Source organism: Pimephales promelas, chromosome 9, assembly GCF_988280905.1.
Source record: "Pimephales promelas chromosome 9, fPimPro1.hap1.1, whole genome shotgun sequence".
In the NCBI taxonomy this organism is placed as follows: domain Eukaryota; kingdom Metazoa; phylum Chordata; class Actinopteri; order Cypriniformes; family Leuciscidae; genus Pimephales; species Pimephales promelas.
This window is the reverse complement of record NC_142777.1, coordinates 24,452,147-24,467,176: the sequence shown is the minus strand read 5'-3', so window position 1 is coordinate 24,467,176 and position 15,030 is coordinate 24,452,147. Positions and strand designations below refer to the sequence as shown.

Below are 15,030 nucleotides of genomic sequence, written 5' to 3'. Positions count from 1 at the left end.
AGGAGCATTGTGGGATGGATGTGGTTCTCACAGTCTCTTCCTGCAGCTGCTCTATGGAAACACAAAGAGCCTCAGTACCCAGCAACTCTCTTGTTTACAGAGACCGGATAGAAACATGCTAAAAAGACAGGGGCCTGTAAACCAGACAAAAGCCTAACTTTTGAGACCTGACCTAAATGATCTGATTTTAAACACATAGGGCAAAAGTTCAAATAAAGCAGATTTCAACACATTATCAAGGCATCTGGAAATGGAGTGACTTTCTGCTTCAAAATCTAATGCTGTCTATGAAATAAACGAATGATACTTAAGTAATGCAAGCCATTTTTTGATGCTAAATTATTTTAGGCCATCTCAATAAAAAAATGAAGTGAAAAAAAAATACACCAGTCTGACAGCAATAACCAATCGTGTGAGTTTGGGGCGGGGCTAACTCTGTATTCAGCCAATGGCAGACGGGGGGAGGTTTTCATGAAACTTCATTAAAAAGTCTTCTCTCTCAATTTTTCCCCACTTCCATTTGGTGTAACAAGTGGTTCAAACATTGCACACATCACCTTTAATAGACTTCTTGGAATTTAAAAAAGAAACTTTTTTGGTGGAAATCATTATAGTTTTATTAAAAGGTTATAAAATATTAATGTTGTACCCCATTTAACATGGCCGGAAAGACAATGTTCTGTATTCTTAAATTCTTTTAAACTCTTTTGGATCAATTATCCAGTAATATAACCTCAAAAAGTGAATTTAAATGTTTTACTGCTTGATATAATGGCTGAATTTGTATTCAATTATGTATGTAAAATTTAAAAACCAGCATTATTTATACACAGTATTTAATAATACTTTTAATTAGCTTTTATTTTTAGATTTTTTAGTTTTCATTTTATTTTAATTTAGTTTAATTTCAATTACTGTAGCTTTATTTTTTTTTTTAGTTTTTTTTTAGTTTTATAATTTTAGTTTTTAAACATCTGTTAGTCATTGAGGCAGCATTTCTCATTTCCGCTTAAGTTTTTTTTTCAATTTATTATTATTATTTTTTTTTTTATTCCAGCTTTATTTCAACAAGCAAAAACAATTTTGAATAGCTTTAGGTTTTTAGCTGATTTTAGGGGCACGATCACTGAATTCAGGAGCAAATAAATAAGCCTGAAAGCAGAGCAGGTGCGTATGTGGAAATTCTGCAAATGCCTGAATGAAGAGAGTTCAGTGCACATTGCACTGGTGTGTCACAGCATATAATAAGCTTCTGTAAGTAGCTCAGAGTCGGAGTCCAGTATAATAAACACATGAGACTTGTGATGTTTGCTCATTATTGACGTGCCGTTGCCATAGAAACAGCAACTACCAGACATTCAATGGTGTGGGAGGGAAAGCTGAATGTTTCAAAGGCTGTGAAATAAACTTCAAGAATGATTAAGGGAATAGACAGATAAAACATGAATCGAGAAAGATCCTAATTTTGTTTTAGAACACACCTAACAGTGGGAAAATCATTTTAACACAAGGACTCAGTACTAAAATAAATGAGCTGTGCACAAAATACACTCATGCTCAATAAGCAGTTCAATTTATTAATAATAATAATTAGTGGAATAAACAATATAACACTGCAATATAACACTTTTAATTATAGTGCTTTTATAATAGTTGTATTAATTATGTCATGCTGCCATCAATTATTTCTTGAGCTTTTATAAATAGTGTAATTGTCTGTGTAGAATGGAAAAGCGATTATAAGTTATTATAATGTCTGCATGAATACCAGCACAGTTTGCAGACTTCCAGACATTGTTCTGAGTTAACTTCCGAGAATTCCTGATCAAACGTGCACACTGTAACAACTAACTGAGAGAAACCATGATTAGTCATGCTTAATTTCAGTCATGAACACTTTATATGGATTACAGCAGGGCGACAGCGATAGATGCAATTTCCATTATGTAAATGCAACCCTTTAAAAGGAACCCAGCATCTCCATGGTGACCGTCGAATAGAGTGTGTATCTTTCCTGTGTGTGTGTGTGTGTGTGTGTGTGTGTGTTAAAGTTGATTTCACACTCTGGCAGGACAAATCATTTTCCACCCACACATACATACACACACACATTCATTGAGGGAGTTCTCAGTGGCAAGTGTACAAGCTTAGGAACAGATAGATAAACCACAGGGTGTTAGAAAAGTCTTCCTCTAACGGGGAAGCTCATCACTATGGAAACAATGGCACAGTCTGGAGCACAGGCTGCGAGGGATACTAGTTGGAAGTCCCTTCGTTTCCTGTGAAAAGGACCCAATAATGTCCATAAAATAGGCACGGCAGGTTTCAGGATTATCTCACAAATTAGTTTTTATCTGGAAAGTATGTTGTATTTATTAATTTTGATTCTATTATAATATTCTTTTCTTGGTTTGCTCATTAGGTTATTGAATGTGCCTTATGAAACCTAAGCTCAGGTGCCTTAAATGCATGTTTTAACCTAACAATCCCAAATTGTGCCATTGTTTCTCAATGCTTTTTTTATGGCATTGCACATTAGAGCCCGACCGATAAAGGATTTTGAAGGCCGATACCAATACAAAAAATTTTGGGTTTTAAAATCCGATATTCCGATATATCGGCCGATATTTTTTTTTATTATTAAATATTGTTGGATTTCACACATGTGTAAAGAAAAAAATAACTTTTCTGCACAAGATACGTTTGATACTTTTTCTCTATGTCTAAATGTTCACTCCTCGCAAGTATACCTTACATTTTACAATGCAGGGACTGTAACTAGAGATATTCTAGTTTTAAATACAGTAATAATTACTTTATTTAGGCAGAAAAAGTTAATTGTGGTTTCCAAGCTCATTAATGTTAACGTTAGCGGTCTTCCACTGATGATAGTGGCATTAGCTTGCTTTGTGGTTAGCTAGTCTATGATGAGCCATAATTTAGCAATAGATAACATCATAAAAATATTTAAATATTAATTTATCGGCCATTATAACTGCCGATACCGATATTATGGAAAATGCCTAATATCGGTCGATAAAATCGGCCGGCCTGATATACAGGTCTGGCTCTATTGCACATACATCTCAGGTCAAAGTAGAACTGCACAATTAATCGTTAAAAAGACTGTGGTCTTGATTCAAACACCCATACAGTCTTAAATGACAATGATTTAAAGCAGCACTATGCAGTTTATTTACCTTAACCGTATAGCTTCCGAGTTTTTGCAATGGTTATGTGACAATTTTCGGGTTGAATGTTGGGTGTCTGGGGATCAGGCCTTGAGTGCAGAGACATCTCTGAGTGAGTGCTATTTACGACAGTTAATACAAGTACTTCACATCAACTCTAGGGGTCACAGTTTGACAAAAACGGAAATCCTGCATAGTGCTGCTTTAAGTCAGGTACACACTGTACATTTTGGGCACGATTTGCCTGTCTGAGGCCAATTTAACAAATCCTAAAAGATTTCTCTGATCCTAGGCTAAAATCTGAGGTCTTTGATCATTAGTTTGACATGTTCACCAATAGCCGATTAATGACCGTTGTGATCCAATTTTACCTCAGATGAAATTCTGGCAGAGTCAGAAGATTTGACTCACAGTCCTGTAGTGTGAGTTCTATTACGGGAGATGTCAAATTGTATTAGTTTTTCAAGACAAGCCATTGCCAAAATTAACGTTACAGATTTCTTTGTAGCCACCAATAGGCATAAAGCTAAATGTATAATTCATTAAATTTAGTCATTCAAAAACACAGATTCATTCAGGAACAAACAAGTGACTGCCTATAGTGAGTCATTGTATGATTTATTAAACTGATTCAATCCATTTTTAAAAATATTGAAACATTTTATTCAGAACCATAGGACCCTGGATTATTTCATCATTATAAGCCTAATGTTCAGGTTTTGTAAATCACTGAAATAAAAAACTAAATCTCCAGAATCATGAGAATCGCAGTTTCTATTGGAAGACAAAAAAAAATAGTGATTCTCAATTTTTTTCATAATAGTGCAGCTCTAGTTGAAAGCTATAAACCATTTTATCCATTTTTAAACATGGATCACAGGTGTGAACCATTTCTGGCCAAAAAAAAAAACATAGGCCAAATTGAGATGTTGTGCAGAACTTACGCAGAAATATGACAAAGTCTTAAAAGCTCTTATTGAATGCCACACTATTACTGTTTCCCTCTGTATGAGAAGGCCAGAGAAAGTGGAAATCGAACTGTCAGATAATTTATGCCGGCCATTTCTGTTATATGGCTGCAGCCAGGGGGAAAAGGGGCTTTTAATAGACGAGGGGTCATCCCTGTGCGGTGTGGGGGATGAAAGTACTGCACTTCACTGAAGACAAGACACCTTCCCAAGCCCAACACAATTGCCATTAGGAATTTTCATCTTTTGGATTTTCTGGTTTTAAATAAAGTAGGCCTCAATAATGATCATTTGACCCTTGTTGATGTAAATTATCTGAGCAATTCAAGTCAAACCATCTACTAAAGAAAAAAAAAATCTATCACTTTTACCTTGGTGGAAAAGATGACGTTTAGCTAAGCCTAAAGTTTTTTGTTTGTTTGTTTTTTTCTCCAGAACTTCTTGCGACAATACACGTGGATTATTTCATGCATTAAGCCTCCAAAACATGATCACGATGTGACTTACCAAGACACAGAGTCTGTCACAAGGACTATGATGTATTTTAGTTAGACAAAATATGCAAAATATAGATTCATGGCCAATTAAAAATATTTATGACTAAACGTCCTCAATTCGTTCGCCATCAGCAGGTGTGGCATAAAGTTATTTTGGACCCTGACTTCAAATCATTCACAGTTTCTAATGTTTTTTTCTGTTCCGAGCTTTTTTTTTTTTCTCAGCAGTGCAGCACTAAAGCCTTTCCCAGGCTGCTGTGTGACAGCCAGATCAGAGCAAGCAGTCCTGAGAACCCTGCTGTGTCAGGTAGGGAAAAACAGCAGGTCTTTATAATTGAAAAGGGATCGAATCACCCAGTTAGCAGAGGATAGTCGAGCGACTTATGTATGTACTGACAAGAGACAAGGATTGAAACACACCCAGCTATTGATCATGTAATTTATTTCCCACGGTTAATAGACTTCACAATCCTAAACCAGATTGAATGATGTGGGAGGGGATATAAGGTCCTCATTATTTATGACTACTGATATAGTATCTGGGGGTTTCATGGTTACAACATTTAGTGAAGCACAAACGCATGAAACAATGCAAATAAATGTCCTGTGAAAGTACTCCGAAAACAGGAGTCATGGCACGTACAAAATTGATTTCACATTGATTAGTCTGTAAATATTTTGATATCCAAGCCACTCGATCAGAATAAATATTTTCATTAGGATAAATTTGAGTGTGTATAGCCAAATACATAACACACATTTACCAATTTGTACAATCAGTGCTGGCTAGATTATTTACAAATTGTAGTCCGTTACTGATTCCAAATTACATGACAAAAACTGTATTACTGTAGTAACATAATCCATTACATTAAACATTTAAGGTAATATAATCTGACACTGATTACTTTTAGAATACTTTTATCCTAACTCGATTATCACATTGATTTGAATAGTGAAAAGTGCAAAAGTGCATTAAATATTACCTTACGTCAGAGTTTCCCAGACTGGGGTTCATGATGGAACTACAATGGGTTTGTGAGTTTATTGTAAAGCTAAATGTAAAATTAAAATAAATAATTTTAAAATTAAAACAATCAAAATAAAACTTTTACTTAAAAAGCAATATATATATTTTGTTTATCTGCATGTCATGTGACCATTAACCGACATCAGAGAACCGTGAATTGTATTATTTATTATTTTACTTACTATCAAATACCGGTGACCGGAGTGCGTTAAGAGTTTTTCTGTTAGAATGGTGTCGTGTTAGCGGCCCCTAAGTTAATAACTAATGATCTTCACAATGGAAGTGAATCAATCAAAACTAATGCTGTTGTAAAGCCTAAACAATCTGTTACGATAATTTCTATTATAACTGTAAAGCTGCTTTTGAAATAATCTATACTGTTAAAAACGCTTTATAAATGACTTGACTTGACTTGACCATTATTGACCTAACTTATAAACTAAAATTTTACGGAGTAAAAATATTAGGTCAAAGTTTAAGCTGACAAAAAAAAAAAAAAAAAAAAATTGTGAATCCTTATTTTGCATGTAAATAAAAAAACAAAAACAAAAAAAAAACATGAATTCGTACATGTTAATGTGTTTGAAAGACAAAAGCCTCCCAAAGACAGTAATGCATATAGTTAAATGACTCACTGAGTCATAATTAAAATAATACTTAGTGTGTTTGTCAGGAGTTAATTAGATATGCTAGAGCCAGACCGATATATCGGCAGGCCGATATTATCGGGCGATATAAGGCATTTTCCAAAATATCGGTATCGGCAGTTATAATGGCCAATAAATTTCTATATTCCGAAAATAAAATAAAAATGGACGAAACCCGCTTCAACCATGTCATGAGTGTTAGAGTTGTATAGTTTGTCCACCAGAGGACACTCTACACCATCCCTGTTGGCAACTCGTGTTTATATCGTGCCACACATTCTGCAAACTGCTGATCCAGCCAGAGTCTGGCAGAGAGAACCAGTTATCCGCGAGTGAGATCATGGGTGAAGTGTGTTCATGGTGAGTTGGTCACGAGACATTGCTTGAATAACCTGTAAATTTTTTGTTGTGCGTTTCTGAAAAAATAAATAAATAAAAAAATATCGGCCGGTATATTGGAATATCGGATTTTAAAATCAACAAATAAAATATTTGTATCGGTATCGGCCTTCAAAATCCTTTATTGGTCGGGCTCTAGTAAACACTTCTTAAAAGTGAAATGATTTCTGTAAATCCAGTGATTAAATGCAGTGTGGGTCTCAGTTTTCAGTGATAGGCACATGGCTTGTTGCTGGTCTGTGTGTTTAATTCTACAAAACCAGAAGATATACTGAACATTAGCAGTAGGCTTATATACAATAAAAAAGTAGTTCCAAAATATAGAATCAATGTATTAGAAATAATTTACTGCCATTGTGAGAATAACATGTGATCAATAAAAAAGTAACTGTAATCTGATTACAAGTATTTTAAAACATAATATAATCAAATTACAAGTATTTTTCTACATGTAATCGGATTCTGTAATAGATTACATGTAATACATTACTACCCAGCACTGTGTAATATAGTGAGATGCTGATACAGTTTCCATCCCATTCATTTGATATTTCATCTTCAAGAAATGTCAGGGACTCTTTAAATATATTTATCTACAACTATTTGTGTTATATTTTGTGCAATGTCTGCAAACTTGCTTCTGATACTGTATATCTTCCATATAGATAGAAGGCCTAAAGAAAGCTGACCAGCACATCTGCTTACTTGACTCAAATATATGCATTTGAAAATGAATCATAAATCCACTAAATTAGATTGGGAGGACGAGGACCTGCGCAAACATAAAGCTTTTATGTTTAAAGCTGCAGTGTTTTATCATTCAGTAGTCCATACCTATTTATAATGTTTTAGTTTGTTCAGTGAAGTGAGCAAGCAACCATGGTCAAATCAGAACACATGATCGTTGCATCTAACTCTTAACCTACCATTAATTGTGACGCCTTTTCTTGTAAAGCAACAGAAAATATGTTCCTCCAACACTAACTGAGAACATATTTCTGAGTGGTCAATTTGAAGGGATGTGACAAACAACCATATTTACATGGTAGTACGAGTGCCATCAATGTTATATTGAAAGTGGGTTGATTCACATCTGAGGATAAGTACTCATATAATAATACACAGCATATTGCCAAAAGCTATATAGCTTCAAAGGAGAAGAGTCTCATTAGCTGCATCTCATACCGAGGTGGCATATCTTAAATTTTTTCTCATTAGACAGTCATTTAACACAGTATTTGTTCTAGAGTTGGCACACTTCTGTAACAAGAATGACTGTAACTGACTCATGCCTAACCAACAACACAGAGCAAATGTCAGGTTTAGAGAGTAAATGTTTTCCAAACCAAGTCTTCCATATACCAGAGACCAAAAGCTGTGTTGCTAATGCGTCATATCATCGGTTGTGTTGTTCACATAATACATGTTGAGATTGTGAATATGCATGAGTCTTTTTAAGTAAAGCAAGTATAAATGACATTTAGTGTGGTCCCGATTAAATATGACTGATGGACACATTCTCCCCAGCTGCTTTTAAAAAAAGACACACTAACTGTATGAGAAAGATGGAAAATGATAAAGCAGTGCCTGTAAATGCATAGTGCCATCTAGGGGTTTGTTATGTTTGAGAAATAAAAGGAACGACGCCCGACAGACCGAATGTTAACACATAACATGGGGAAGAAATTGAGCACTAAAGTACTTTTTCAAAAAATAAGCACGAAAACTATCATTATTAACATTTATCAAAGAATAAGTCTAAAAATGCATCTGTATTGAATAGGAAACTGAAACATCAAATAGAATTCTCATAAGGTTGTTATGAGAAAGTTCTGCAAATGATTTAGATATGTAGTCTTTTTGAGAAACAATATTTGAAAAAAAAAATGTAACTGAACCTCTTGAAGAGACTTCAACAAGAATCATTTTCGAAATATTGCTTAGCAACAGCCCACTGAATACTTAATGAAATCCTTGAATATAAGTGATCCACTTAATAAAAGCTTCATTTATTCATGAGCATCTCATAAAGTTCTTTACTGATTAAATCGAATGCAGTGATGGTCAGTAAATCTAAGAGAGGTTTCTCACACATTGAAAATGTCTTTTTTTTTTCTCGTTTGACCATTTCTACTGTAGCTCAACAGGCTACCCATGTTAAAACAGCAAATATGTGAATGCAAATCAACCGTATGACATGTTCTAGCCTTGTGATACTGATAGACCACAAAAATTCCTACATATATACATTGTGGCATAGTTTCAAATGTCTGGATTTTTAACGACATACATTCCGTCTGCATCATAAACCTCCTGTGTTGAGCAGGTAATTTATTCAGATAAATGGATCCTCTTGTAGCCTACCTACATGTATGCTTTCTGCGACATTAATCTTTATATTATCATATACTGTACACAGACGCACACACACACACACACACACACACACACACACATACATATATATATATATATATATATATATATATAAATTGAATGTTCATTGAATAACTCTATCCAATATTACAATAATTGTTAAATATCATTGGAACATAACTTGTGTAAAATGTGTTCAAAATTATATATTCTAAATCAAATAATCACTTTTGCATTTCATAATAACTCTTCCAATTTTTTTAAAAAATATGTGATTGGAGCAGTCAATATGGGCCAAATTTGAACATCCTCCCTATATGCAAAGCAACCATTACAGATGTTTAGAAAAATGCCATTGGTGGTACCCAAACTTAAAGAGAAAAGTGTGTGAATGGTTCAATGAATGTCTAAAAAATAACAAACAAAGGTGAAAAGTCGTAATCCGGTTCAAAATTGTGAAATTGTTCCAATCCGGGTCAAATGCGAAAACAAATAAACCCTATAGGCTATATTTTGTTTTATGTAATTTGTTGTATATGTAAAAATATATTCTTGATAACGTCAAAGAAGCTTGGTACTAGTCACAAAAAAATATAGTGGGCAATTCATTTATAGCGTTTTCTTTAGCGTGCTGAAGACAATGGTTAAGCTGCTTCTGATGATGTGAGCTCGTGCTCATCTCCGTTACTGTGGAAACCAACTTCACATCCTGCTATACACAAATTCCAATAGCCACACTGAAACTTCAGCATGCAAACAAACTATTCATTAGCACTGACGAAATGTATAAAAACGAACAGCTGCAAAAACTATGCAATCACATATATTATCTATATAAAAAAAAATGGAAGAAGGCATAACTTACAGCAGTTAGTTACAGCGAAACTGTTAGCTACTTCCAGATTGTCGATGTGAGGCGTCAGTCTAAATTCAGCCGTTCCGAACTGAACCATTCCGATCCGAAACGCGCTGTATTCCTGATCCGCTCCCCTCGGAAACAAGCCCCCTGCACGACACACACCAATTTATGATGAAAATAATCATACCGTTGATACGAATGAAAAAAAAGATGATTTAACAAATGACGCCCATATTAAACGTACCAATTTGAACACTTGGTGAGCCTCCAGTTGACAACCCACATAAAAGGGAAATGAGACAAATCGATAAATTCTTAAACTGTTGCATCTCCATGCCAGTGTGTGTATGTTGTCACCCACTTTTTGAAGAAAGTATTTGTCGTTTACACAGTATTCAATCAAATCCGTAACATATTGAGGCGTTGCTGGAGGATGAGAGCGGCTGCTGCCTGCAGGTGCTTCCTCTATCGCGGACTCCTGCCTCAATCCCGCTTCTGGAAAAATAATGCAGATTTTTCTCTCTCTCTCTCTCTCTCTCTCTCTCTCTCTCTCTCTCTCTCTCTCTCTCTCTCTCTCTCCACCCCCTCTCCCATTCGCGCGCCTTCCTTTGAGTTGATAATACCTTTACTAACATACAGAACGCTGCTAACACGGTATCTGGTGACGAATAATAACGAAACACGTGCCAAGTTCTTTTTTTTTTTTTTTCATTTTGCTTTCATACATTTTTGTAAAACATTTACATCATGTAAAAATACTAAAATACTGTCCTGGGCCTACTCGAACACATCTTTAATTCACATCTCTCAACAAAAGTTTTCAAACATATTTTGAAGTGGCCTAATCACTGAGTTTGTGCGTTTTCAAAAGAAAGTTAAAATTTTGACACAAACAGGAGAGGATTAGTTTTTCATTACAATATAATGGCTTGTTGGTTACACCAAAATGGCTGCATCCACAATTACATACTCTCTTGATTAGATAGCCTACTTACTTTGAATTGCTGTCAAGAATTTAGCATTTTTATTTTATGAACTCTGAAAGAAAGAAAGAAAGAAAGAAAGAAAGAAAGAAAGAAAGAAAGAAAGAAAGAAAGAAAGAAAGAAAGAAAGAAAGAAAGAAAGAAAGAAAGAAAGAAAGAAAGAAAGAAAGAAAGAATCGTTGGTTAGTTATTTTAATTTATTCAGTTGAAAATGGACTTGACTGATAGATATTCTGGTCCATTTCCTCTTTTAAAATGTGATGACTCACTCAATGAGAACTGGCGATCATAAATGAATGAATATTTTATAGTCATACAAAAAGTGCTAAATGAGACAGATTTTATTTTACCATCCATATAGGCTAAATATAGAGAAAATCTCCATGGAAGTACTGCAGTGTATGTAAAGAGGGCTGTTTCTAAGCATTCTGGGCCCCTTTTTCAAAATATAATTAGAATTTATTATGAGCCCCATAAAATTTGAAATTGGATCTGTGCGCCAATGACTCATTCCCACCATTCATCCCACTTGATATACCCTGTTTTAGAACACTGGACTTGCTAGATTTTGGCCAAATCTCTGATGTATAGATGCTGCATGCATTCAGGACCATGGACAGGTCCATCACACCTCCACAAAACAAATGACATGAAAAGTGACCTAATTTGATGAGCCGCACATATATATGAAGAGTTCAGATGCAAAAGCCTCTAAATGCCATTTGAAATTTTCTTCTAAAATGACCATTTTTATCAAGATTGTATATTTAGGTTCAGTAATTTCACTTAAATGACAATTAATAGGTAATCTTCATTGCCATTTAAGTGAAATTACTGAACTTAAATATACAAGCTTGATAAAAATGATCATTTTAGAAGAAAATTTCAAATGGCACTTAGAGGCTTTTGCATCTGAACTCTTCATATATACACTTCGTTATTTCTCTGGATGTCCATGTCTATGATGAAACAAAGTCATTAAAATTTCATGAATATTTTGCATTGCACAGCTTTGAACCTCCTGTAAGACCAGTCATTTTGTTCACACTATTTGTGCACTCATATGTGTATATGTGTGTGGATCATCGGTTTGCATGATGTTTAAAACACCTGTCCCAACCAATAACCCTAGGTATAGTTTCTCTGTACTAAACTCTTTGTGCCATAGTTTGCAGTGTACTGTACATCACAGCACTCTAAACCCCTGACAGCTTTCATTTGCTGAATATATAATGGCAATGAATCTACTAATACTGCTCACAGATGTCCGATTGGATTTTGGAAACTGTTCTGTTTGCCTCCTCCTCCTGTTAGCACAGACCACAACCAACACCTTAATCATCATCTTGCAGTTCCCCAACCTCCATGTCCCAGTTTCATTCCCCTTGGCCCAAGCTCCATACTGCATGAGTTGCTATAACAAGATCCCAGGCTGCAAGGTCTTCCAGAGTTAAATTGCAAATATAAAAACGGAGCTCACTCAAGTGATAAATGGAAAATTAAATATTTCATGACAATGAAAAAATGACAATGTGTTTATCTAAAGAAAGGTGAGAATAACCACAACCCAAGAGGGGGCCTTTTAACCACGTTTAATCATCCAGGCCCAGATACAGTAACTTCTTATCAAGCATATTTTAACTTCAGTATGGCTAATATTATCAGTATGGGTATGGCTAATATTCCCTGGAAAATCGTATGTCTGAACCGAAAGACAGTTTAATATAATATGCTGAATCACTGTAAACAATGCTGTTTAGGCATCAAGCCACACAAACTATACTATGTTTGCCCACATATGTCTTTGGAAGATTGAGAAAAGGAGAAAGCCATATTTGAATGACAAGCAAAAAATTCTAAACTAATCTTAATCTACACTTGATCCATTTTAAGCTTTTTTTTTTTTTTTTTTTTTTTTTTTTTTTACAAATAGGCTCATTTTACAACTTTTGAAGATTTTCTGATATTTAGAAGAATATCAGTAACCAGACAGTTTCTGGTCTCACTGACTTCCATAGTAGGAAAAAAAATATAATATGGAAGTCAATGAGTCCAGAAACTGTCTGGTTACTTATATTCAGCTAAATATCAGACAATCGTCTGAATGGATTCGAAAATGGTAAACCTCAACCGTTTAACTCTAGGGGAGTTGTAAAATGAGCCTATTTCCCAAAAAAGTGGAGTATCCCTTTAAGCTTTAGAATATGTTGTTGTGCATGGCACATTCATGCTCTCGCTTTCTCTCTCTGTGTCTTCCGGCACTCGTCAATGTCCTTTTTCATGCTCATGGCTGTTTATTAAGTGGGTCGTCCTCACATTAACACATTACTGCTCTATCCTCTCTTCTCCCATTGGATAAGACACCGTGACTCTACCCATATATGAGTAGAAAGGTCATGCAGTGGACAAGGAGATTGGCTGCAGGACTAATCTCCATTTCGCATGGCATGGACCTAAGTGTGACACACTGAGAGAAGTTCACATGATATAGCATGATTTAGCCTATAGCTAGTGTGTTTGTCTTTCTGGCTTCGCTTTAGTAGAAAATATCTCCCAAGGCATATATTACAAAACATGATATTGTACAGTTTGCTGAAATCTTATCAAACCCCAAATGGTTATTTAAAATAAAAATCAGGATTATTTGATAAATAGAAAGTTAAATAGAACAGGATAAATTTGAAATATAAATATTTTGTAAATATGTATTAAGAACCAGTCAAAAGTTTGGAAACATTATTATTTTTAATGTTTTTGAAATAAGTCTCTTATGCTCATCAATCCGGCATTTATTTAAAAACAATAAACAAAAAAACAACAGTAATATTATAAAAATATTATTACCGTTTAAAATAATGGTTTTCTATTTTGATAAACTTTAAAATATCATTTATTTCTGTAATGCAAAGCTGAATTTTTATCAGCCATCACTCCAGTCTATAGTGTCACATGAACATGATCCTTCAGAAATCATTTTAATCTACTGATTTGATGCTCAGTTATTATCAGTCACATCTTGTTTTGATTTCGTTTTGGTTTTGTTTAATGCTCTTGTTTCATGTCTGTCATGTGATCCCCTGTTCTAGTCATGTGATCCCGCCATGTGTTCCCTTGTCTTATGTGTCATGTTTTGATTGGTTTTATTGTCTTGATTGGTCAAGTATACGCTGATTTCACCAAGGGGCTAATCCATAAGCCGGAACAGCGAATAACTTTACATTTGAGGCGTCCAAAGACTTCATTTGTCCATTATTTATTTCTAAAGAAACACAACAATGTATCAAAGAATCAAGCAGCGCAACTGTTTTCAACATTGATAATAAATCAGCATATTAGAATGATTTTTGAAGTGTCATGTGGCACTGAAGACTGGAGTAATATATATTAATATATATATATATATATATATATATATATATATATATATAGTTGTGCTACTTTTTACAGTTCAAACATCTTTTTCTTTCTTTTTTAAATATAAATTAATATTTTTTTCAGCAAGGATGTGCTAAATTGATAAAAAGTGATTTATCAAGAAGTATAAATTTATATCGTTCTCCACAGATTTTCTGTATAAGAAATTAAGCATAAGAGACTTCCTTCAAAAACATTAAAAATAGTAATGTTTCCAAATCTTTGATAATTCAGCATTCAGTAATATTTAAGCACATGGACCTCCCCCATATATGTGTGCTGTAGTACTGCAGCTGCTCTAATCCATGATGACATGACATTGAGGCCATAATCAGCAGTGTCACCCATGCAACATGCAGCCATACTGGTCAGAAAGAGAGAGACAGTGAGTAGGGGTTTAGAGGAAGAGATGGAGAATGAAAAAGACAAAAAGAGGGAGAAAAAATGAGCTCCCGTCATCCATTTCCTCCACACATTATTTCGTCTCATTCCTGACCTATCCAGTTCTGTCATGCTTCCATTTGAAAGATGGTAGCCGTTTCAAACACCAAATTTATGCACACGCTATATATTGTGCGCACACACTCTATATCAAACCTCAGTCTCAGCTCATGATAAAATTTGACCACTCTAAATTCACTTATGCGTGGATAAAAAACAATGGCT

At 34.6% G+C, this 15,030-nt stretch overlaps 1 protein-coding gene across 5 annotated transcripts in view; it reads right to left on the bottom strand.

Moving 5' to 3' along the window:
- The window catches only part of gria2b (glutamate receptor, ionotropic, AMPA 2b), a 31,600-nt gene extending 21,133 nt beyond the window's left edge, over positions 1–10,467 (bottom strand). For all 5 annotated transcript variants that reach the window (XM_039664520.2, XM_039664516.2, XM_039664518.2 and 2 more), the window contains exons 1-2: positions 10,212–10,467; positions 9,974–10,114 (exon numbers count right to left, since the gene is read on the bottom strand). In XM_039664520.2, the coding sequence (XP_039520454.1) occupies positions 9,974–10,114; positions 10,212–10,302 (232 nt within the window). In that variant the 5' untranslated portion in view covers positions 10,303–10,467. The remainder of the gene's footprint in view (positions 1–9,973; positions 10,115–10,211) is intronic.
- Between the last annotated feature and the right edge of the window lie 4,563 nt (positions 10,468–15,030).